This window comes from Wyeomyia smithii, chromosome 3 (assembly GCF_029784165.1).
Source record: "Wyeomyia smithii strain HCP4-BCI-WySm-NY-G18 chromosome 3, ASM2978416v1, whole genome shotgun sequence".
Taxonomy (NCBI): domain Eukaryota; kingdom Metazoa; phylum Arthropoda; class Insecta; order Diptera; family Culicidae; genus Wyeomyia; species Wyeomyia smithii.
The window spans coordinates 60379451-60406062 of record NC_073696.1 but is presented as its reverse complement, the minus strand read 5'-3'; the positions used below and the strand labels follow the sequence as shown (position 1 = coordinate 60406062).

The 26612-nt window shown below is 36.3% G+C and overlaps 1 protein-coding gene across 4 annotated transcripts; it reads right to left on the bottom strand.

Moving 5' to 3' along the window:
• Positions 1–541: 541 nt before the first annotated feature.
• Positions 542–20978, bottom strand: LOC129729933 (cytochrome P450 4C1-like). Of its 4 annotated transcripts, none has more exons than XR_008728763.1 (10): positions 20724–20978; positions 9286–9483; positions 8671–8859; positions 8350–8419; positions 7990–8116; positions 6816–7016; positions 5932–6236; positions 5435–5726; positions 5321–5384; positions 542–3890 (listed from the first exon to the last, which is right to left on the bottom strand). XR_008728763.1 is itself a non-coding variant. In XM_055688852.1 (9 exons), the coding sequence occupies exons 1-8, from the start codon at positions 20896–20898 to the stop codon at positions 5456–5458; spliced, it is 1536 nt and encodes a 511-aa protein (XP_055544827.1). In that variant the 5' UTR covers positions 20899–20978; the 3' UTR covers positions 542–5384; positions 5435–5455. The 4 variants fall into 4 exon arrangements, 2 of the variants coding, with proteins under 2 accessions (XP_055544827.1, XP_055544826.1); XR_008728762.1 differs by having other exon boundaries at positions 5439–5726; XM_055688852.1 differs by having other exon boundaries at positions 542–5384.
• Between the last annotated feature and the right edge of the window lie 5634 nt (positions 20979–26612).

Sequence of the window (26612 nt, the reverse complement as noted above, 5' to 3'; positions counted from 1 at the left end):
TTATTTGTTTTCCAAAAATTCCGAAACCAAACCAATGAGTTAATTTAACATCGAGAAGAACCTATTTTAGTATTGTAGGAGAATCGGGGTAAAATTGTTATGTTGCTGACATTTTACGTGGATCAGACACCTACCAATCGATTCCTGAGATTTTTTACTTAATATAAGATATAATTTGACTACCACTTTTAGATATTGGTGCATTACCATTAATGCTCAGACATACTTGATATTATTTTGCTTTGTAAAATATACTAAAACCATGCCAAAACCGGTTTCGTAGAACCACCGTTTCAAGCTCAGTTTTTGTCCGATTTGAGATCTGTTTTTTAAAAGATGGGTAAGAAGATTTTAATATTGCCAATAGCCATTAGTGTTGTTTTGTAAAACCCTAAAGTTTGATATATCGCATTTTCAGTTTTTTCGGCTCCAAAGAATTCAGACACGCAGATGTAATGATGCTTTTCAACGACTCGTGTTGGTTAATATAGAGTTTTTTTTTATTCTTCTAACTAGGGCTCCACATTTTTAAAGCACAAACTTATTATTTCGCGCAGTCATTTTGATTCTAACAGTTTCATTTTTATTTGATTCGTTTCGGTTACTGTCATGAACTCACGATGAATATTTCTGCGGGTTTGATTAAAAGCAGGGATACTAGATATGCAGATTTTGACAGAGCTTTGACAGTTGACAAGCTACAGACAATTTTTGAAAATATCTGGTATCGTTGATTACAAGATTCTTTCCCGTCTGTTGGTGTTGATTAGTTCATTTAAAATGAAACTGATGACTGTTTCAATTACCGGTGAGGCTGACGCAAATTATGACTCTTTCCTTTCCTCCAGCGGGTTAATTGAATTTTGCACCGCATCAATTAATCAGGAACTAGTATTGGCGTTGGCAATAATCTCTCCCACAGGAAAGTTTTAAATAAAAGGGATACGAACAAGAAGTAAAGTTTTTCCAATTAATTTTTGTTAAATTTCTAAACATATTTCATGTGACGTCACACTCCCCACTCGCCACTCTCCTACATTTATTTTTACTTCATAATTGATTTTATTTTTGGGATTATTTTCTGTTTCAACATTAATAGACTTTAAAAATAGTTGTGGTGTATATTGGTTTTTCATGATTTCGGTACCTTAAAACTTTTTTCTTGATTTCGGTAAGTATTATCTACCTAGTTGATCGGGAATGTGCTTGGGCTATATTAGAAACTGCTTCTGCTCAAACCAATCATTTTACTAGTGGATGGCCACTACCCAAGTAACACACAAAACATGTTTGAATATAAGTAATCTCGAAAGTAGTCATATAGGTGTACTACAAGCACAATCGGGTTGTTTAGCTATTCACGGATTTCTGATTTTAATATATCAACTGAAAGAGTGTAATTTTCTGAGTAAAACGTATTTTTAAAAATTTCATATTATTGTCTTCAGATTTTTAAATGAAGAATAAAAATCGCTTTAAATCGTTTGAATGATAGTTGGTTCTTGGGCGAACTGTCATTGTAGCGATTTCGAGCGGATTTCAAGTAGTTTTAATTTGTGATTTAAAAACCGAAGGACAACGCTATAAAATTTTTGAAAATCACGTTTTATCTAGGAAATGCAGATCTTTCAGGTGATGTGAAAAACTGATATAGCTAATCAACCCAATTGAAAACTTGTGTTATTAGATTGTGTTCGAAGTTGCTTTACATCAGAAATACAACAGAATTTCTAAAACAAGCCCCTTTTTTCTGGTTTTGGAGATGTTTTCAATAGCATGAGTTCAACAATAACAGTATCCTCACTATGTCTTTTCGTAAGGCATTAAACCATCTAATAACAACACTACGTACCTGTAAAGTGTTTTTCCTTAGTACAAGGGTCGTAGCATTCAACAGCCAACGTAAAATTATTTGATCAAGTTAATATTTTAATTATTTCAATTATTTCTATATTTATTCGAAGCGGGTCAAAATGAGCCATCAGAAGTTAAACAAACCGCTTGCAATGTATCCAATAACTATCATTCCAACTTTTGTTATCGTATATCTATCAACGTTTTCTAGTTTTGTAAAATGTTGATACTATGAGATAACGTTGAACTATGCGAAAACAATTTATAATATTCAAGCGAAAGAAACAACTTAGTTCTAAAGGTTGAATATTTTTTTTTATCATCAATTTACAATCAATTGAAACTGCGACTGATAAAAACGATTGACGATTTAGTTGCACTGCGCATAACAACATATTTGTGCATGCGCTGGTTAACAGTTGTCATAGCAACAGATTTGTGCATTGCCGTATTAGTACTCGAGATGTATTTTGCCACTTCATTTAGCTTGCTTTCATGCAGTATGTAATACTTCATATAGTATCGGTACTACTTCTAGTAGCCTTAAATTTTTGCGCTTTTCTGGTGATAGAAATGTCATGGAATAGGTAACGTCATCTATTCTATAACAACGTGTGTTACTTGGGTAGGATGGTTCTAACTAAGTAGCAGCGGCAGTGATAGGTGCAGGGGCTCTTCCTCTAGTAAACAGCAGCCTTTGTATGGTAGTGGCAGCACCAGCGGTACTTACTCCAGTGTAAATCTCTGCCGTATTCTGGCAAATGTGAAAACAGTCTTCCACATTGTTATCAGAGTGCCTCATTGCGATTTGATAATATTTTTTTAATCAAATGTTTACAAGATTTTGAAATATTTTGCTTTCTCCCATCCTATTAAACAGATGATTTGATGTCTTCGTCATACGCAAATTCACCATATCTCTCGCTGCCGGGGTAGCACAGAGGTGCAGTCCGATTTCATCCAACATTCAATCCGATTTGAAATCGAACAGCAAACTGTCCTTTTGAGGACGACCACACAAATGAATTAAAGATTTAATTGTTTCTCGTTTTTTGCTTGAATTAAAAGTGAAATATCAAAGTTTAAAATAACCTGCATGAACTCTGGCTGTTTAAACTTGTTCGCGCCGTCTAGTGTTTGTTCCATTCCATGTGCAAATTGAAATTCGGTACACCTTAAACCCACTTTTGTACTACATTTTAAAAACATTCAATACAACTAATGTAGCAAACAACCTCATTCAGTTCTACTCTTCTGCTATTTGGTTTGGCAGGTTTTCAGGTGACAATTTTGTTTTATCGCTTTCTGCATAACATCGTTTCAGAGATTTAAAGTGTAGTACAGTTTACAGTTTCACATTTTACATCTCTTTTGGGTGCATATTATAGTCCTATTCAGGAACTTTTCTCTTTTTATAGCTCTTAAATTTTTTTTTAGTTTTCAGCTTAGGAATTTTAAATTTGAATCTTAAAGGCCAACAGAAACGTGTTTCAGTTCTACTTGATTTTGTTCTCTGCTCTGGTTACCTGGTTATCAGTTTTTTATTGATCCAATTTCATCAGTTTGTGGCCTTTAGAATGCATCGAGTTAATTTCTAATTTGGAATCACTTGCAATTTAAAAGTTTTGGGTTTATAAGGCTCCTTCTTGTTTATACTTATTTCCTAAGTTGGTTTTCTTAGTCTTCCGAAGCCTTTCCATCAAATTTACATCTGATTTTTTGTCATATTATTTTCCGTCTTTTTCTTCCATGAAAGGTTTTTTTGTGAGTTTTTGTTTTTATTTAAATTAGGGAGTTATATACCTTTTTGCTTGAGAAAAATGTGCAGAGTTTTGAATTTATTTTAAGCGAGTAGCACCTTTTTCATTGCATAAGAGTAGTAGTTTTCTGGAAAGTTAGTTATTCAACAACAACAACACACGTTTGTTTATAAGAAATACCATTTATTTGGGGAGCAATGGCCGTTTCCCCGAAACGCTTTTTTTGGCAGAGGTTTGGGGTGTTTACGATGCGGTGGTGTTTACGCAGCAGATGAACTGAAATCAGAAAACTCATATTATTCCGTTAGTTTAGAAGTGTTCCGGGTGTCTTGACGACCGTTTTTAAAAGTATTCAATTTTTAGTGCAAAGTATTTAATTTTTAGTGCGTCGCTGAAAATTGCATAAAATTTTTTTGTTCGTGTATAAAAAATCGATCGTTCAACGACCGAGGAATTTGATAACGAACATTTAAAAAAAAAAGATGAAGAGAATCGGTTCAGTAGTTTCACCGCAATCGTCAACACGGCAAAGTCATTTTTGAAAAACATCATTCCAAGATAAACGTGTATAAAGTTTCAAGTTTAGCTTATGCAGCCGTGGCGAGGGGCGCTCAAATCGCTCTTACTTTCTCCCCATTGCTCAGGTCTTAATGAAAACTTGTGAAAATGGTCGCAAGATGTTGTACTTTGAGATAATGCAATAAATTTTTTTTTTAGATTTTTCGAAAACTAAAAAGGTATATAACTCCTTAAGACCATTATCGATTTTTTCCATGCATCAGGAATTTTTTTTGTACTATAAAGCGTTTCATGCTACCTTGTGTCTGATTTCGGATCACTTTCTGCATTCGGAAACATTTCCAGCACTTCGAAGCTTTAATTGTAATTAGTTTCAATTTTCGCTTTAAAGGGGTTATGTACCTTTTTGGTAGAGAAAAATGAGGGAAGTTTGAATTTATTTTCAAGTGCATAGCACCATTTTCATTGCATCAAAGTGGTATTTTTCTGAAAGTACAAAGTACTGTTTTCAGTGCAAACGGGAACGTTTTTGCCCAAAAAATGCACGTTTTGAGCACTAAAAATTACATTAAAATTTTTTCTGCGGCAAAATGTAACTGTATGTTTCAAAAAGCGATCGTTCAAGGACCGGTGAATTTAAATACGAAAATTAAAAAAAAAAGAAGAAAAAAATTGGTTCAGTAGTTTTCCCGCAATCAGGATCACGGCAAAGTCATTTTGCGGAAAACACTATTCCGAAATAATCGCGTGTAAAGTTTCAAGTTTAGCTGCAGGCGAGGCGCGCTGCAAATCGCTCTAACTTTCTTTCTATTGCTCAGATCTTTATGAAAATTTGTGAAAATGTTTTCAAGATGTTGTATTTGAAGATAATGCAATAAACTTTTATTAGGTTTTTTGAAGACTAAAAAGATATACCCCTTGAGCAAAGCTTGTCTTTTTGTCTTATCTCTTCTGGTCTTTCGCGGACATTTTTGTTTGACTTGAACCATTATTCTAATGATTTTTCAGTGATTAGGAGGAATTCTATGCTACACTCGGGTTAATTTCACTTTCAGTCTTAAGAAAAGTTAAGTTTTTTATTCATAGAATTTTAAAATAAAATTTGCATACGCAGTATATTCTTAAATTTAGACTTAGCACCAAAACTCCGTGGTTTTTAAAATTTAGTATGATTAGTAGCAACTTACGATCAGCGGAAATTACTGTAGAAGAATATAACATTATTTTAGTATTAATTTGGGCCATCCGAAGCTAAAATGAATGGAAAATAATTAGGCAGTGAATAGAAAATTTGAACAAACGTACTGCCACTGCTTTTAGTACTAGCGCTTCTCCAGATACAACTGGATGCCGTCTTTCGGTCGGGTGATGAGCTCGTGATTGATTCTTTGCTCTTCTCGAGTTTTTGCCGACCGCACCTGGAACTTGCGGAGTATCGAGGAGATGACACTCTTCTCCTCTAGTAGGGCGAATTTTTGGCCGATGCAGTTGCGTGGACCGGCACTGAATGGGATGTACGCGAACGGGTGACGATTTTCCGAGTTTTCCGGTAGAAAGCGATCAGGATCAAATTTCTCCGGATCCGGGAAGAACCTGTGCGAGAGAGGAAAAACTTAGTCGAAACCGAAAGCAGTTTACGAGCAATGATTGTCGCTGTTAAATATCGCCTAGAGGGGATTATAATAGATTTTCCAGTGGCGTTTTTTTCTCAATCAACAGGATGGCAACTCGGAGGGATTGAAACGGCACCAGATTGTGATGCAACATTGCTTCTATTGTGAACACGCACATAGCTCACCTTTCATCACGATGTACGTGATATGCTTGGATTCCGATCAGTGTCCGGGCTGGGATGTGGTAGCCGGCCAGCGTAACGTCCTCGCTTAGCGTGCGCCCGAAAAACGATACGGACGGATAGAGTCGAAGCGTTTCCTTCAAGCAGCGCTCCAGCAGTTTCATCTCGTTTAGGTCTTGCATGGTGGCTGGCCGGTCCGAGCCGGAGAAAATCGAATCAATTTCCTGGTGCACTTTATCCTGCACGTCCGGATGCAACCCGAGAAGAAACAGCGCCCAGCTCATGCCGGCAGTTGTGGTGTCGTGGCCCTGCAGGAAAGTTGTTGATATAGAGCGTGTCCGAGCCGGGAAAAATGCTATGAGTTAGGATTCCACATCGACAAATCTCTGTTTGATTCGATTCGATGCGTTCAGATCTTCTGGCAAACAACTTGCGGTGTATTTGGGGAGCATCTACACAATCGAGATAAAGCGGGGCTCCGCTTTGGTATTCGGGATGAGTTTGTTGCAAACAGGTTATGTAGGGTGTGAATAATCGGGGATAGCTTTTTTGCAAATTGAAAGCTGGGAAGATCTCACAAGCATCTGCTCTGCTGGGGGTCACACAAATTTTATGATTGCTTCATGATTTGAGAAAATTGAACAGCAGCACTAGCTATAAGCTAATGTTTAAATCTGTTTTCTTTTCAAATTTATTTAAGTGTTACACCCAACTAAGCTAGCAAATATTCAAACGACTAGAATGTCACATTCGGTTTGGTAACTCATCTGTTATACAGACTTTGATTAACGTTAACCTTCACTTCGCAACTGAGCCCCAAGTAATGCACCCCACTCTCTGTCAACGTTGGCTAATAGCAGTAACGCGGTGCATCAGTTCTCACTTACCTCAAACATAAAGGTGTCGACCTCTTCGCGTACGTCGTCGTCCGTTAGTTGATTATTGTTTTCATTTCCCTGCAGCAGCAGATCGAGGAAAGCCAGCCGCTTCTTCACACCCAAGTTGTCGTCGGTATTTTCTGTCGGTGCGGTTCCGTTTCCTGCTGCGCTCCCTTTCCGTCGCATGGCTTCCTTTCTGTCCTGTATGACCTGGTTCGTTCCGTCCCGGGCGGCAATCATGGAGCGATAACGACAAAGGAGAGAAATAACACAAAAATGGTTGAGTGCAAAGTAAAAAACGGCCCAACTTTAATCCAGCTAGTAGTGAAGGGATGATTTTTTTCACATGCCAATCTAGCTTGTTTGCAAAATAAGTTTAAACAAAGTTTGAGTTTTCGAAACAGAAACTAGTTCAGCTGAAAATCGAGTGTTTTTATGCTAAAATAGAGGGTTTATTCGCAGACATAACACGTTCATGTTCAAGGAGGAATCAAAGACTTTCTTTTTGAGAGAAAAGCGGAGAGACACCTCCGTGCCACTCCCGTGTCACGTCGCCATGCGCCAAACCTGGCTTGGCTTATCGGAAAAGTAATGACACGGTTCAGTCGATTTCGATTTGCAGACGAAGTTAAACGGATTTCGTGCTCTGCGAACTACACTGAACCGATGCTATCTGTTGAGTTGGCTGGTTTGTCCTCCCGGGGAGCATTTCGATGCCATCCAACCCGTTTGCTGGCACCATTCGGAGATTATATCAAACTGCCTGACTATTCACGAACAATTTCTCTGAGCAAAAAAAGGTTACGATCGAAACGTGCGGTTGCTGTTGCTGCTCTGTTTTATTGCAAAAGCTGAGACTCTGGAAAAAGTTTTTTTATTAGCGATAAATCCCATTTTCCTATGCAGCAAATTTTGAGTTTCATGCAAATTGAAGCTTTTGAAGTGTTGATGTTTTGAGAAAACGCTAAGGTGGGACGAAATTATTCCGCTTTTTATGAAATTATGCAGACTGTTCGTTATGACTGGAATCAGAGTCATGAAATTATAAAATAACTAGTTAGTCATATCTTACTACGTGCAACAATAAGTTATAAAACATAGTGAAAATTGGAGGCAAATTATTTAACCAAATCATTCAAATTCGACTTATTGGTTTGTTGAATGTCGATATTTTTCTTCTTACCTTCTTCGTATACGTGTGAATGGTATTCAGTACTTCCTTGTTTTTTTTCCCATGCTTTGTCATTTCGAAAATAAACTTTGGGTAAAGCCATGGTCGAATCAGACGATAAAGGAACAGTTCGCTCACGCTGTAAAGAAATGTAACTAATTAAATTCATCGTAATCATTTCATACCCTTTCGGTATCAGTTCTACGAAACGAAATTTTGTGTAAAATTGAATGAACATTTTAGGGCGGCTTTTCAACGATCCAAAATACACAAAACCCTTGGCTTAAAAACAAAGGAAACAACAGTGCAAGCTTGGATGCTATAGTTGCAACAATAACGATCAGGATGACTTGCAAGCCCTCATACACTTACCCATAGATTGCCTGAATGTATTCGTTTTCGCCCTCCGTCTGCGCGTTGACCTTCACCCCCATGGCCGTTTCTGTTTACAGAGTAGGAATAACAAAAATATCCCATTAGCTTGAGGCTGACTTAGTTGATCCGGAAAATAACATTCCGATTTTCATAAATCCCATCTGCAGTACAGACGTGACTTCACCGTTATATTGCTGTGTATGTGTGTGTGGGTGTACATCATCACCTGTGATGGGGTGGTTTATTGAAACCGACCGCCAAATTACCCACTATTCATCAGCCCTATTCAGACACCCACCCACTCCCACCGGAGCTTACCGCATATGATGTCCAATGCCGCCTTGGTGATGAATGGGAACACATCGACCGGTTTTCCTGTGTCGGCATACGATGCCAGGCGTTCTGCCAGTATGGACCCGTGCTCGGCAAACACATCGCAGAATCCGTCCAGGATGTGAAAATGAAAGGTGGGTGTTATGAGCTTACGGTGCTTGAACCAACGTTCACCTGTTGAGTGGAAATGGGCTCGCTCATTAATGATTCGGCAATAATCAGGAAATTTTATTGAAACTTTTAATGTCGGTGCTTATTGGCTGTTTAGCAACTTTAATGTCAACCGTCATCGGTTTGTAACTGTGTGGCGCCATAAAACAATTATTGGGCGATTACGGGTTGATAACGAGTCGAAAAAAACTGGTTTGGATTATTCCGTTTCACCTAAACAGCGTGAGCTCTGGACTTGTGTCTATCTCTCTGACCGCTGATAGTGGTAGAGTATATCTGCTGGTCTAAAGCAAACAAATCTTATCTTTAAAACAATACAAAATAATCAGCGAAGATTCTTGTAAAATAAGTTACTCTTAAATTGAGACACGATTTAGACAATTTCTTTTCTTATCTTTCTCAGATAGCAATGGCTCAAACGAAAATTACCTTTCGACGTTAGCAATCCTTCGCCAAGCCAATCCATCAGGAACCGATATCCGTTGGACTTCTCGATGTGCTTGCTGGAACCGATTATCGCCTCGACGTATTCCGCTTTGGTAATTCGCACCTCCGGCTGCATTCCGGTCCAGATGCGGTGGATGTTTGGGTAGCGCTTCGTACGCTCATCGATGATGTAGAAAATTTCTGCGTGAAGTTAATGGGGTTTGGATTAAAGAAAAAGTTGTCGAGCCACTATCAATTACTAGGGAAATTAGTTCTCTCATGGTAGCAGAGTACCGTGAGTAAACGTATTACGATAGAGATTATATACAGTAGATTTAAATTTTATCTACGAGAAAATAACAGTCACGCATTGGGGAAAGGTTGGGAGTCATCAACATACCCTTGTGCGAGAGACGGTAAATTGTTTATCTGATATATCTCTTTGTTTCAACCGAAAATAAATACCATTTATTTCCTTAACCCGTAAAGACCCCGGACGGAACTTGTTTTTTGAAAATGCTCGTTCTCAGCACTGGAACGGCCGATTTGGGAAAACTTGGACTTTTATTCAAGGGGAATAGTTGCTCTAAGTTTTGGTAAAGGTGCTACCCCTCTTGACCCCTCCCCGTTTTTGTGAGACGCAAATATGTCTGTGTTTTTTTTCTTATTTTTCAAACAGATTGAGCAAACACTGCAAATTTTCACACGTATCAATTGCTCCATGTATCAAATCATGTCAGGTGGATGAAATATGGTATCTAAAATAAGATTGCATTTCGGAGTTTCCAAATTATTTCAGTACAAAATCACAAAACTAAAATCGTTCTTCAAATTTTAAGCTCTACATTTTTGAAATAAGGTCTTTTGAATCAATACGCGATGAAATATTTATTTAAGCATGCAAATATTTTGAGAAAAACGAGTTCAAATTCACTGAAGTACGTATCTTCATGGAAACCTGATTTTCTCAGTCTCCCACAGTTGATTTCAACTTGGATCTTCAATTTTTAAGCTCTTTATTTCTAGAGTAACATCTTCTGAATCCATAGATGCTGAAAGATTTATTCTAGCATGCGTAGATTTAGAAAAAAACGATTTCGAATTCACTAAAGTACGAGTTCTTATGAAAATTTGATTTTCTCCAAATCTGTGCATGCTAGAATTAATCTTTCAGCATCTATGGATTCAGAAGACGAAACTCTAATAATATGGAGCTTGAAAATTGAGAAGCTAAGTTGAAACCTGCCGTGGGAGACTGAGAAAATAAGGTTTTCATGGAAATACGTACATTGGTGAATTTAAACTGGTTTTTCTCAAAATGTTTGCATGCTAAAATAAATATTTCATCACGTATGGACTCAGGAGAGCTTACCGCAAAAATGTAGAGCTTGAAATTCGAAGAACGGTTTTGTTGTTTGAATTTTTATAAATATACGTAGTTTTGTGATTTTGTACTGAAATAATTTAAAAACTCCAAAATTCACTCTTACATACCATATTTCATCCACCTGACATGATTTGATACATGGAGCAATTGATACGTATGAAAATTCCCAGTGTTTGCTCAATCTGTTTAAAAAATTAGAAAAAAACACAGACATATTTGCGTCTCACAAAAACGGGGAGGGGTCCAGAGGGGTAGCACCTTTACCAAAATTTAGAGCAACTATTCCCCTTGAATAAAAGTCCAAGTTTTCCCAAATCGGCCGTTCCAGTGCTGAGAACGAGCATTTTCAAAAAACAAGTTCCGTCCCGGATCTTTACGGGTTAAACATGATCGGATATTTCCCGAAAAATGATTTTGTATGATAAATAAATATCAAAGATGATTAAATTGATCGCTTTAAGCTTTCAAAGCAAATCAAGCTGGTTCTGAAACTGAAGGCGGATTTCTTTGATTTATGAAATTAGAAAATAAATAGAAAACCGCAAACTTCTTAAAGAAATAATTATATAGTTCTTTATGCATACATTTCTGGTTTTTAGAGACGAAAATTGTCGTTCTGACCATTCTCAGGTTCTCAGTAGTGAAGCTGAATTCAGAATCAATTTTTGTCCTTAGCAGGCGATTTTTGTCAATTCTGAGCTTGACTTAAGACTATTTTCCCCTTTACTTTTTTGCTGTGTTTGGTTATTCAAACTGATTCGAAATAGTTGAGGTTAGGTCTATAGAAGTGGTTTTTGATAATTTGGAGTATTATCAAACTTATTAAGCATTTCTATGGTGACTCTGGACTCGATAAGATCATTTTCTTTCCATGCATTTTCCGTATTTTCGAAACATTTTTAATCCATTTTTTTCGCGATGATTTGTTTGAGGTTTGCCGCAAGGAGGCAGCCTTTAAATAAGTCATATATGAAGCACTTGTAGAGATACCCTATCTCTACAATTTGTCTAAACATTATATTGTTGAAATTGCCATAGGTACACCGTAAAAGTCAGGCCAAGCTTGTAAAACCAGAAGAGCTGCTTTTCTGGTACCTACAAAAACAAAACAACTCTGGCTATGGGACTATAGAAATTTTAACATTATAATGTTCAGACAAATTGTAAAGATAGAGTGTCTCTACAAGTGTTTCATATATGATTTTCTGCCCCCTTGATATATGATAAATTCTTCCCTTGACAAAATATAGCCTAATGAGCATACAAAGAGCAAAAGAGCGAAACCAAGCATGGTTTGCCGAGCTTAGGAGTGTTTCAATACTGAGCTAAATATGCAATTCGGAACATGGTTTAGGTTTTTTTCGTTTCATTTATTCATTTTGAAACACAATTCACAATTCTGAGTGGAATTTGAATAAAGCTTTTCTCTGGTTTATATTTTGGTTAATAACTGTCTCGACTAGGAGTTTCTAATAAGAAGTCCAACTGGTTTCGTTTATATCTTAGCGATAGATTTCTATGCCTGAAAATTGGTCGAAAGAAATCAGCTCCTTTTTCGCCATGTTCTGGTGTGCCCCAAGGAAGCAACTTAGGACCGCTGTCGTTTACACTCTTCTTCAACGACGAAGTGATTTTTCTAAAAAATGGTGGTATATTCATCCTAGCCGATGATGTTTCTTGTGGTACGAAGTGAAACTGATTGTAAAGAATTGCAGAGCGTAATAGATTGTTTGAACATTGGTGCACTATAAAGTTTTTAAAATTGAGTGTTGCAAGATGTTCCGTGATAACTTTTCGAAGACATAAACAACCAAATAGATTCAATTATACGATCCAAGGTATAATTGCTGAACCGAGTGGAAAAAATCAAGGATTTAGGTGTTTTGTTGGATTACCAGCGCTCTTTTAAGTCCCACTACTCGGTAATAATTGACAAAGTTAATCAGCAGTTGGGATTTATTACGAAGATTGTCAAAGAATTCAACGATTCCACATGTTTGCGAGCTTTATTTTGTTCTTCAGTGAGGCTAATCCTGGAATATGCGACTTTATACACCCACACGTGTTCTTCAGCCTAGGCAACTTATTTAAGCTACAACCAGGAATACGAGATATGGATCAAATGTTCCCATCAACGCTATGAGCACAAGATTTGCTTGACTTTAATATGCCAACTGTTGCTTTTCGTCAGCGTCTGTGTTCCATGTTAATTTAAGTTAGAATAAAATTATAGATGGGTCATTCCATACGAAGTGTACATGCCACTTGGACACGACCATCACAGATTTTGTTCGAAGTTGGGGGAATTGTTCATCTACTATCTCTTTGAAAAAATCCCAATTTTGGTGTCGATTGGAATACCCCCCGCTCTCTAGGACCCCCCTCATTATTGCAAAGTCGCGCAACTTTTGTCAAAAATCTCTTTTTTCTTTTTCTTACAATTCATAGAGGTAAGATGTCCGAAAAACACTGATAGATGATTTTTGAAGAAAATAAATCAAGGAATCCAGAAAAAAATATTAGTTTTGACCGGAAGTGTTGCCAGATAAATTATTTTTGTATTTGAAAACTAAATTTACATTTTTCGGCAAATGCAGCCATTTTCATTTTAAATTTGATAATTTCATCGTGTTCCTTGGAAAATTTCACATAAGAAACAACTATCATCCCGAGGTAATATGAACCAATCTCGAGATATAACATTTTTACGAAAAAAGTTGTAAACTTCGTAGTTATTTTATTTTATATTTTATAGACGTAAGACACCCGAAAAATAGTGATAGGTGAATTTTGAAGAAAATAAACCAAGGAATCCAGAAAAAATATTGTTTTTGCCCGGAAGTGTTTCCAGACAAAATATTTTTGTATTATAGAATTGAATTGGCATTTTTCGGCCAATGCAGCTAATTTTATTTTAAATTTGATGGTTTCATCGTGTTTCTCAGAAAATTTTACGTAAGAAGCACTTACCACGTCATGGTAATTAGAGCCAATCTTGAAATATAACATTTTTACGAAAAATTATTTACAAAATTCAGAACTATTTCCGTAAAAACTCTATATCTCGAGATTGGCTCATATTACCATGGAATGATAAGTGTTTCTTACGTAAAATTTTCCAAAAAATATGATGAAACCATCAAATTTAAAATAAAATTAGCTGCATTTGCCGAAAAATGCAAATTTAGTTTTAAAATACAAAAATAGTCTATCTGGAAACACTTCCGGTCAAAAATAATATTTTTTCTGGATTTTTCGGTTTATTTTATTCAAAATTCACCTATCATTATTTTTCGGGTGTCTTACGTCTATGAATTATGAAATAAAATATTTACGAAGTTTACAATTTTTTTCGTAAAAATGTTATATCTCGATATTGGCTCATATTACCTCGGAATGATAGTTGTTTCTTATGTGAAATTTTCCAAGGAAAACGATGAAATTATCGAATTTAAAATAAAATTGGCTGCATATGCCGAAAAAAATAAATTTAGTTTTTAAATACAAAAAAAAATTATCTGGCAACACTTCCGGTCAAAACTTATATTTTTTCTGGATTCCTTGGTTTATTTTCTTCAAAAATATCTAGCAGTATTTTTCGGACATCTTACGTCTATGAATTGTAAGAAAAAGAAAACAGAGTTTATGAACAAAAAATGCGTGACTTTGCAATAAACAGGGGGGTCCTACAGAGCGGGGGGTATTTCAATCGACACTAAATTTGGGATTTTTCCAAAGTGACAGTAGATGAATAGTTCTCCCAACTTTGAGCAAAATCTGCGATGGTCGTGTCCAAATTTGTGCTTTTTCGTGGTCACTTCGTATGGAATGACCCAGATACATAACAAACACAAATAAAATACATTTTTTTGAGTTCGATTTGGGATCATTCTGCATTTTTCGTTCTTTCAAAAGGCTGTTACATGATGTTAAGTTTAATCATGATACATTTTCTGTGATTTTTATGATATTTGATAAAATTGCAGACAAAAATATTTCGCGGTTTTTCGACTTAAGAATTCCGATTCTTTTTTCTCTGTATTGACTTCCTCATTGTGGCCAGATTCGTTAATATATTGTGAGATATGCCCGGGTGTCTGCTGCAACCCGCACTCATATTATTAGCAATACCAATATTGAGAAGTGGCATGCTTATTATTATATAATCTGGGCTTGTGTGTGACATGATTTTTCCCTTCTATTTACACGCTTACTGCAGCTCTACTATATCGAGCCACGTTTCTCCTGCCTAGTATCGTCAACAATTTCATTGGGCGTCCTTCTGGCCTGTTTTATTATGAGAAGGAATTATACTGTTAAAAGAAAGTCACACCAAGGTACTGGGGGTTTCTAGCCAAAGGAAGTGGCGGGGAAGCCTGAGAATAAACCCATGCTTCGCACTCTGTAACCGTGCGGCTATGCAGCTCCCCTTTTCCGAGTTCAATTTGGAGTCATTCTTACAATGTACGTTTTTCATAATAGTACACTGGGTGTATATTCGGCTGAGCAGTCTCAAAAAAGTAAAACGACGTTTTTTTACTGTCCGACGTTTCGTTACCGTGGCATCCTCAGGGTTCTCCTTTTTTGTGACTGCTCAGCCGAAAATACACTTAATTGGTCCTTTACTTGTACTCTTTGATCTAGGGGGACGCAATTGTCCACGTTTATCCACTGGTTATAGAGTCATTGTCAGTCATTTTTGTTTTAGATAAATTCTGAAAGGTTTCATTCATGACCTCTTCGTTTACTCTTGGTTTTCGGTAAAGCCGCTACCCCTCCAATTGGTCACAACAATCAGATACATTCCTTTTTCCACTTTTAGCTAAATTTGAAATAGATTTTGTTTTGAATTTTAAACATTTTCTTTTTGGCTTCTTCCTCTAATAAGAATTACTCAGTTAATTTAAACCAAATTTAAGATCATTTTCTTAATTTTTTCCAGGATAATAGCAGCGTTTTTAAGAATTTTTAGTTAACTCGGAATACCTAGTTTGCTTCATCCGTTTTTTCAGAGATTTTTTTTATGTATTTTAGGACGATTTTTTATTTTTTTCTATTGTTTGCGTTTTGAAGCATGTTTCAGCTCTTTTTGTCTAAGTTTTGATCATATTTTATTTTGACTTTCTCTGTCTAATTCAAACGTTTTAATTTATTTTGCTCCCGGTTTTCCTAGATTTCAAGAATGTTTCAGTTAAAATAATTTTTTTTTGTTCTTTTGAACGTTTGTGGTTGAGCGGGGGCCTTGTGTGGTTGGTAACGTCTCCGCCAACCACGCTCGACGCCTGGGTTCGAATCCCACCGCCGACATAGACAACTGGTCTAGATTCAATCCTAGCCGACACCGGGAGATTTTCTGAGGCGAAAAATCTCTGGGATCATGCCTTCCATCGCATGAGGAAGTAAAGCCGTTGGCGCCGGTCCGTTATTAAACGGGTCGTGAGTTAGGGTCCTGGGTGTGGAGTCGCCTCCCTGGGCGTCGGTGATTGGCCACAAAGGCGGAACAGTGGCGGAACCAGACCGACGGAAAATAAGCGAGGATAAAAAAAAAACGTTTGTGGTTATTTTCAGCAAAACTTGAAATCACGCACCCATATTTTAAGCAAATGGTTCCAGCTTATTCCGGTTAAAGTTAAAGTTTAAAATGCGCTTGATAATATGTATGAAAATTTTAGAAACGACAATCGGCTTTTGTTTGTGAATGATATGTAAATTGTATTGCTCTGATTTTATTTTCGTGTTTGGTCTCTCCTTCAAAAGAAATTTTCATTTTTTAGACTAAAATTAATACTTTATTTTGGTTCGAATCGTTCCAAGGAAATTTTATAACTTCTTTTCATTTTCAATATTTTCTCACCTCAGATACGTTTTTAGATTTTTAGTTTTTTTCCCTTGATAGAATTTTTTGTGAGTAATTTGGGATATATTTTTGGCAGTAGATTTTAGCCGTTTCCTGGCACTCAATCAACGAATATTTCCTGCAGCGTTCGAAAATGTTTTTGTTTTTAATCTCTTCTCACTTCGAAACAAATTACAGAAAAATTTGTAATCAATTTCTGCTTTGCCCTTTGCTGATCTAATCTTTTTGCGTTCCTCAGCCGTTTTGGGGTGAATTTTGACGGAGTTCTTGTCATTTGTGATTTTTGTGGTTTAAGTGGTGTTGAGATAAATCTGAAATTGTCATCGTTAATTTTTTTCTGACATTCTTTATATAAAATCACTAAATAAACCACAGAACGTTTTTGAATTTTTTTTTGTAAAAAATGTCCACGTGAACAAAAAAGAAGGGAGAGGTTTGTGCCAATGTGCACAGTTCTCCACGGAGGAGAATGGGGGAGTCTAAAATGGCAATTTTTCACTACTTTTCTCATTGCATTCAAGCGGCTTAAGCGCATCGAGAGTTAAAAAAGTCCGCGTTAAGGAAGGGCAAAAACCTTTGAAGACACTGAATTGAAGGATAAACTTTTCCAAGCGATTACAAACTTTAGGAATGATTTATATACAAGAAAGATGGGTGCCATATGATATGAACAGCCGTTTCAGTAGCAAAAAAGGAAGGGTTTTCTTAATCGCATCGTAACGAGTGAAAAAAAAAGTTAATCATAGCAACCCAAAGAAAAAAAAGTCATGGGGACTCATGCTTCTACGTCATTGGCACGGCCGAATATACACGCTGCGAATGTTATTAGTTATTAGTTTATCCATGTAAAATATAGTTTTGATGAACAAAAAAATGTAAAACAAGCAGATCTTGCTATTCTACTGGAGAAACAACTGGAACGCTCAACAAATTCGAATAAATCTCCAGCAGAAGTAAATGCACGTATCATAGAACACATTGGCTCATTAAATCCGAACGCTGTGCGAGAAGAGTAGAAATGGATCTTCTTAGAGCACGCGAACGAATATCAAGTAATGACAGCAGTCTGGAACAGTCAACTTCATTGTTCTGAAGTTTAGCGAACTCTTTCGATTCATAGCCTCCAGATCAATTAAATTGGAAGCTAAACTAGTTAAGCAAGTCGCACTAAAAAGCAAAACAGAGCTTCCATGTAATACGGATCATAGGAATCTTTGGCTATTTTGGTTGTAAACTCTAACTGACAATTAGCTTTAGCATGACTGGCGAAGGGAAGTTTTTTATCCATCATCACACTCAAGTTATTCATCTCTTCAACCCTGTTGAGCACGACTTCATCAATGTGGTAGTTAAACATTATAGGCTGCGAGATCTGTTGAACTGTCATTACAGAGTATTTAGGGATGTTGACAATCAGTTTATTACGATAGCATCATTCGACAAACATATCCAGTAACTGCTGCAAATGGTGAAAATCTTCTATGCACTCGACGACGAAATATAGTTTTAGGTCGTATATAAGTTCACATCAATCACTAAGCTAAATGCTGACATTTCTTAAAAATATTTTAAAAAGCAGAGGACCCAAGTTACTTCCTTGAGCTACACAAGTTAACGAACGGAGTTGAGACGCACGCTCCCAATTTCACCCGAAGTGATCGATCACACAGGTATGAACTAAGCCATGCAACTAAGCTGTCAGAGGCACCAAGCAGGTTAATTCGGCGCAATAGTATACGATGGTCAATTCTGTCAAATGCTGCTTTCAAATCCGTATAAACCACGTCCACTTGGCATTTTGCTTCCAGCTGTGTAAAACAAGTATCGGAAGTTGCAACATATACGTGGTAACCGAACGTCCTATCATAAAGCCATGCTGGTTTGTAGAAATATAATACTTCATTCCAGCTAGAAGACTTATATTGACAAGAATTGCCAATGCAGCCGAGAGATTTGTAATTCCACGGTAGTAAAGGATATTAATTTTGTCTCCACTTTTGAACACCGAAACCAAAAATGAATGTTTCTAGATTTTCGGGAATTTACGCTGTTCGAATAAGCTATCAAACGGCTGGAATCTCATCAGGTCAAGGTGAATAAGAATGCTGTGTATTTGATGGGGCCAGTTCGGCGTTAGCTATTATGAGCTTATTATGAACGAAACTATCCCTGGGGAACGATATCGACTTTAATTAATGCGATTAAGCTGAGCAGTGCGCGAAAAACGACCATGATGCGAGTAGAGGTACGAAGAAGTGATTCTACTGCATGACAACGCTCGACTTCATCTTGCCAAAGTAGTTGAAAAATACATAGAAATGCTCAATTGGGAAGTCCTACTTCATTCGCCATATTCCCCAGATATCGCGCCTTCCGATGGCTCATGGTTTGGCTGATCAGCAGTTCTGCTCATATGAAGACGTCGAAAAATAGCTTGATTCTTAAATAGCTCTGCCAGAAAGATTTAACTAAGTGGTAGCTAACGACGGATAAAACTTTGATAATTGAGAGGTAAATATTTTTTTAAAAATAAAGTTTCCTTTTATTGAAAAAAATTCAAGCTAGATCTCAGTTGCGCACCTAATACAAATTTTGGCCTTCTAAGAGGGTTTTTAGCGACCCTAGACTAAATTCGGAGCCTCAAATTTGTTGTCCTTTGGAAACTTGTAATGAAGGTTCTGAGCATAATTTGGAATTATTTTTTTCTAGGGCAACTATTTTACTTTCTTTCGGGAGTTCTGACTTTAATTTGTAAAAATTTTCATATTTTATTCTCAGGCCATCTTTGAGCATTTGTGAGCTTCATTTGAAATGCGTTTTTGTAGGAACTTGAAGATGCTGATTTTTTGAAAATGTAAACAACTTTAGTGGTTGCGGTAGGATAGTGGTAGTAAACATTGCAGATTTTTTCCTATCGACCCTTTACTTGATTTTATTTTAATCAGATTATGTCTGGCGCCAGTGAAATATCTAAGAAGTCCATTATCCTTCGGTTGCGGGGTTTCATAGTAAACTTTTTAATTCCTTTTGTTCGACAAAGATAGCTAATTAAAATGGGATTGAAACTGTGTTTCTGTATTATCTGTTGCACTGGAGTTCTCCTTTTTGTTTTTGGTTCGCTAGTGCTGAGGTTAATACCTAATCATTACTGAAAAGGAATGTTCAATGGTAATATCATGCTATACAGGTTCAAAATTAGAAAAGCATTGCTTGTTGTTCTTTAGAACGTTTAAAATAGGAAACCAGAGAACATACAGTTAAAGTTTACCTCTTGCCTTGTCGTTGCGATGCTGTTTAAAGTGATAAGTTGAAGATGTTTCCAATTTTCATCAATGCTGATGATGCAATCAACTGCGAGCCCATTATCCCGGCAGCCTTTCGAAGTTCCACATGCTAGCATAGATTAAAACTAAGTACGACATTGACTAGAATATTGGTTTGCAACAAGATTGAGCCCGGTCCTATTCAAAGGGGCTCGTGTATAGCCGGCGGAGTACATGAACAGTCGGCTCTGATATGGTTGCCCCATTTACCGTTCCTTTTTGCAGTACTTAACCCCGTTCGATTAATTACTTTAAATGTTTGCCTAGGGAAAGGTCTACAGTTTCAAGTACATACAGAGAAACAGGATCCGTCACTGAGGGAAATGAAACTGTGGAATTGGCTAACAAATCCAAAATTTAGGAAATCGTTAGCCATAGGTGTGTGCTTTAATTTAGCTGAATACCTCGAAACTTCATAATACTTCAATAACATTAGAGAGCTAGAAACAAAATAATGTCCAATTTTCGAGACCTTCAAAGCGCAATTATTCTTATGATATTTATCACATAGTTTTTCATTTCTTATAATTAATAAATCAACCTACAGAAAAGTACTATGCAACGCTACATCAGAATAGGAAAAATTCGATCAAGTTCGCTTTCTGTTTTGGAATGAAATTACTGCTGGTAAAGGTTAGTGTTAGGCAGCACGCAAACGCAAATAGTTTCATACGCGGGATAAAACTATTCGGGGACTCATGGCAGTTCTATTTTTGCACATCACAAGGTTTGACGCTACGCATAAAAGGTATCTTACATTACATCATCTCGCCACTAACGACGGGAGCTTTAGTTAATCGCTTTTTAATTGTTACACGGTCTGTGATCTTGTTGTAGTTACAATAGGAGGATAACAGGCTATACAGCTACTTACCATCTCGTTTCCTCCCAAAAAATATATGCGTCGTTCCGATCAGTGGATAAGCCTTCGGACCCGGTATTTTGTCGATTATTTGCGCTAGCTGGACCCGTTTGATTAACCATTGTAGAAAGGGGGCAAAGACCAGAAACGTCAGTATGCCGTACAGTATAGTGTTGAGTTCGGACATAGTTTCGCCGGCAGCAGCTGGCAGCACGCAGCACTTTTCTCCACTCGCGGCGATCTCCGAGAGCGCACTGACTGAATGCACCTTATCAACTTGTTGAGTTACCCTCGATAAGTGTGATGACATGCGGAAAAAGTGAGTTTAACGGTCGAGTTGAGATCAGTTTGATCTCTCTCGTCTGTGAACGCGCTTGCATTGGTGCAATTTTATTCCGCACACAGTTACATGATAGCGGGGTTTACTAACGTAAATGTGTGATGTGTTCATTCGAAGGTGCTTTAAGTGAACATTGATCTTTTTTGGCTATGGTCAGTTATGCTTGATTCGAATCGATTCGCTCGTAAGGTTAATCATTAAAACAGGGAATACAGTTCATTTGATAATTGCGGAATGTTTCTCAATAGATTCAGCATTCCTTGAACGGTTGAAAATGGTTACCGGTTGTCACTTCAGTGAATATTCACACACAGCAAAGTTTGTTTTGGTTTCCTTTTATCAACAGCATGATTTATTCGTACGCATACTACTCTATTTCATTACCTGTTATTCCTTTGTTTACATTGGAGTTATTTTGCTTTTCAGCATGATGATATATAATGATAAATCATGGTCCAAAGTCCAAAGTAAAGTTTAACTCTCAGCTCAGAGATGATCGTGAGTGCAAACAGTTTGATACAGATTTGCGTACATTTTTTTACCGTTGGTGACAGTGATAATTATCATGTTTTTATTTTGATATTTTTTTTAAATTTATTGTGGTTTGATTGTCTTTAAATAGGTTAAAAAAGTTAAAAAATTCAATTGTTTTGTAACAAATAACAGTGTTACAATTTAAAAGGAAATGATATTGGCACCAGGGTTGATATTTGTTGACACTCTTGAGTGAAAGTCAAAAAAAGCATCCATAAACGTTATTTTTTTACAATCCTTTCAGAGTTCTCCCTTCCCGCTTTTTGCATGGAAGTGAACTGTCAAAACACCTCATCATATTTCATGTGACGAAAGCAAGACAACAAAATCAGTTTATCGGTTAACGAAGATTGTCAAGGCATCGGTCAGTGTCAGTGAAAAAGTGTTTCAGTGAGGTTCATTTTGGTTGAGTGGACTGTTTGTTTTTTTTTAGCTTTGTGGTGAAGATCATTTGGTTGGATTTGTCGTCAAATTTTATTCCGTAACCGTGAACGATGTGCGCGATCTATTTCATATGAGTATAACAGCACGTTACTAGGACGAAAATCTAGTGTATCTGAAAGAGCGCTGCGATCATTGGAAGTGAAAATTGAAAATGATTGGCTGTAATTTTCGAAGAATTTTGCTGAGGAAAATGACTTTTATCAGCACTGATTGGCACCAACTATTGTTTCAGCAAGTCAACGAAAAGAAACCATTGAAGCTGGCAGTGCATTTGACCTGACAGTATTCTTTAACACTCAATATGACTACACTTTTAAATGGCCCTTTTGACACTATATATATATATATATATATATATATATATATATATATATATATATATATATATATATATATATATATATATATATATATATATATATATATATATATATATATATATATATATATATATATATATATATATATATATATATATTATTTTGACCGGAATAAGTAGTAATAGGACGGCACATAACTTATTTTCAAAGAGCACATTGAAAGTATACAAGCAAAATGTAACAAGATGTTCATATCCACTCATTAATAGAAATTCCAAACTTTGTTTGAAGAATAAACTTTTGATTTACAAACAAATTTTTAGACCAGCAATGCTTTATGCTGTACCAATCTGGTCAAGTTGTTGTTTAACAAGGAAGGAAACGCTTCAAAGGATTCAGAATAGAAATCTGAAAATGATTTTAAAGCGTCCTGCTTGGTTTGGTACACTCAAATTACATTAGAAGCTATGTCAAATAAAATTATTAACAGTTTTCAACAAAAATCGTTGCAATCCTCAACTGCTACGATAAGCTCTCTTTATAGCCAATAAGTTAGCAATTAAGTTAGTTGTAAGTTTACTTCCCCTTTTTTGACAAGTAAGTAGTAAATTCCTACGAATTTTGAGTCCTAATTGCGAAAGCAAACAAATCCTAACAATTAAATTAACATTTTTTCTAACAGTGTTGAGAAGTCAACATTTGTGATTGGACACACATACTCATTATTTATATAATATTTATCATAAATACTTAAACTACTAACAACCCCCCCTTATTAAAAAAAATCGAGAGCGTCACGAAAACTGTCCAATTTTAAATGCTAATAACTGAGACGTTTTTGAACGGGTATTCTTTATTCTTGTGGCAATGTATTAAAAAACTAGATATGATTTTATGAAGCTAACTATCAAACTATTGAAAATGTAAAGCTTTGTTTCTGGAAAATGGGCTAAAATGGCCGAATATCACCCAATACGAATATTTTCAGAGCCAAAATGATGTACGGTGTCAAAATTTCGATTATTATCGAATTTTCATGTACCTCTGATTTTTTTTCGCAGAAAAAAAATCCCTCTAACTTCACTAATGTCAGTCATATTAACATAGGCAGCAACCAGTGCATGTGAGGGTAGTGCAGTGTCATTTAATTTCAAAAATTTAACAATTATTAGTCAGTCATTTTACCACAGACAAACAGACGTACCACTCCATACAAAATTCTAAAAAAATGTGGTTGCGATTATTTGTGCGACACTTACTGGAGATATTCCACGAATGATAAACTTTCAGCCTTTCTGCTGTTGCTGGCAGCACGGCACGCGACTGTCTACTGAGTTCAAAGGTAAAAGGGCTGATGTGCACCTCTGCTGCGGTGGGAATATTCCGCGTAATTGAAACTCATTTGAATTGACTGTTATTTTGATCCATGAGTATAAATTTCAAGGTACTGTTATATACTGATAGTTTAGTTATTTAAATTAAGCATGTAAAAAAAAACATATTGTACTAAAACTTATCGATGCGAGAGACTTCTCGCTCTCGATAGATGATAGCATGAAAAGACTGAATATAAGTTCATTCTGATTTGAGCCGTGAACGAGAACGCACGGAGACAATTAAGAAGATTAAACCTAAAGATATTAAACGTAGCTTAAACGGAAAAATATTTCCAGTGTGAGCCCGCCCTGTCTTTGTTCCTCGGATCGCTCTGAGAGGACAAATCTTTGTTACAGGATAAGAGATAAGAGAACAAATTTTGATAAGCTACTGAGACGTGAAATTGATCAAAGTGAATGTGAGGAAAGAAGCTTCGACGCTGAGACAGCTTCTCACAGTTGCAGCAAACTGTGGTTACCTAATAGAACTGCTGAATACTACTACTGTGCAACTACCCTTACAATGGCAACTCCTGGAATGGTTGGAACTATTGATCATTTTCATGCAGGGAGATCTTTTACAAATTATATCGAGTGCTTTGATATATCGTGTGGGTTGAATAATGTTACAGCTGAAACAAAAAAATCTTGGTTTATATCACTTAGCGGTGATGAAGTTTTTGATGAAATTCAGCTACTATTCCCCAACCAAGAGGTTAGTACGCTATCCTACGAAAATATTAAAAATAAGCTAAAGCTCCGTTTTGACAAGACAGAGCCAGCACTGATGCACAGATATAAATTTTACAATCGTTCTCAGGGGCAGAGCGAATCTGCGGAAAACTTCGTTTTGGCAATTAAATTATTAGCAGAAACATATTTGTGAAGAAAAAAAAAATTAGCAGAGACACGCAATTTTCGGGAATTCAAAGACGAAGCTATACGAGATAAGTTGATTATAGGTTTGAGAGATAAAATCTTACAACATAAATTGTTGATGGAGGACGATATAAAGCTTGAAGCCGTAGAAAAAATGATAATAAACGACGAACTAGCAGGCCAGAGAGCCCGAATAATTAGTGAGCATAGTGAGGGAGCACAAATTTTATCAATCAAGCATAGACTGGGTAGAAAAGATGAATTGTACATTAGAAGGGATGATAATATTCACAGTGAAAGTAAGGATTTTTTTAAAAGAGATGGGGAGGCACGCAGGTATAGAACACGAAGTCGAAGTTGGGAATACGGTAATAAGCGAGATAAAAAGGACTGGAATGATCACAGCAGTGCGGTTTGTAACTATTGTAGGCGAAGAGGGCATATAAAAAAAATGCCGTTTCTTGAATAGAAACACAGTAAAATTTGTAGACGGAGAGATGGACATGAAAACTGTATCAATCGACAAATTTGATAGATTGAAATTACGTGAATCTAGTGTTGAATCGGATTTAAGTTGCATGAAAATATCCAGTATCAAAAATATAAACGAACCTTGCATGATGGATGTACTGATAGAAAATCGGAAAGTTGTTATGGAAATCGAAACTGGATCCGCTGTGACGGTGATAAGTGAGATACTATTTCACAAGATGTTCCGTTTCTTGTAAATTGTAAGATGCAGCAAAAAGCTTGCAGTTGTAGATGGGGCCAGATTAAGCATAGTTGGTCAATCACAAGTGCAAGTGTCATTGAATGTAATTGTGACCACAGGTAGTTTAATTATTTTAAAAAGTGAAAAGGATTTTACGCCTCTATTGGGTAGGGATTGGATGGAATTCCTTTACCCAGATTGGAAAACCCAATTCATGAATATAAATACGATTACAAACTTAAATACGGACAGTTTTTTGAAAGAGTCAATAGGTTTTGAAGCGGATTAAATTTTCAAATCAGAGCAGCCAATTTTCAAACGTGCTTATCAGGTACCGTACAAAATTAAGGACAAATTTATAGAACATTTAGACATGCTGGAAAAATAAGATGTTATAACCCCTATTGATGTCAGCGAATGGGCATCTCCTGTTATAGCGGTCTTGAAGAAAAACCAGGAAATACGAATGATAGCCTTAGGAAACCACATCATGATGGCTCATATACACCAGTTAAAGTTGTTACATAAACCCAAGGGACAATCATCGGTGATGATAGCTGCGGAAGTTGTAGACGACAAACGAAATTCTAAGGGCGAAAAAGGCGTGCTGAAAAAATCACCGGATAATCCACAAGAACCAATAAAAAGAAGACAACCAAGAAAAAGGCAGCATGCAATAACAAGAAGCCCGATAGCTACACGTTCTAAGGATTCACAAATCCATCGAAGCTGTTCACCAAAACGACTCAAATTATCTTCATTGGAACAAGAATAACAAAGATGATTATTACATTCTCTATTATCTACTATATAAAAATGGAATTCCGTAACGCTTGATCTTACTGATGTTATTCCCTCCGTCTCTGAGGTGTACAGTCACCACTATCATTTTAAATCGTTCTAAATCAAAAAAATAAGTGATGACATGTGGTTTTTTTTTACATTACAATGTTTGTTGATGTTTAGAAAAGACATTTGAGGAAAAATAAAAAGTATCTGATTACTGAAACTTGAGATGTTATTCACAAAACAACGTAAAACATGCAAAATTATGACTTTTTATGCAGAATTTGCCCCTAAATCAAAATTCAAGGCGATGACATGTGGTTATTTTTCCATTAAAATGTTTGCTAACGTTCAGGAAAGACATTTGAGGAAAAATAAAAAGTATCTGATTACTAAAACATGATATGTTATTCACAAAACTACGTAAAACATGCAAAATTATGACTTTTTATGCTGAATTTGTCTCTAAATTAAAATTCAAAGCGATGACATGTGGTTATTTTTCAATTA

What these genes read in the sequence shown, in the direction of transcription:
- LOC129729933 (XM_055688852.1), bottom strand. Translation starts at nt 20,898, where the DNA reads ATGTCCGAACTCAACACTATACTGTACGGCATACTGACGTTTCTGGTC. An exon ending in AGGATTGCTAACGTCGAAAG is followed by an intron (nt 8,860 to 9,285) that starts GTAATTTTCGTT and finishes TCCACTCAACAG; the next exon opens with GTGAACGTTGGTTCAAGCAC. An exon ending in TTCACACGTATACGAAGAAG is followed by an intron (nt 7,017 to 7,989) that starts GTAAGAAGAAAA and finishes GGAACGAACCAG; the next exon opens with GTCATACAGGACAGAAAGGA.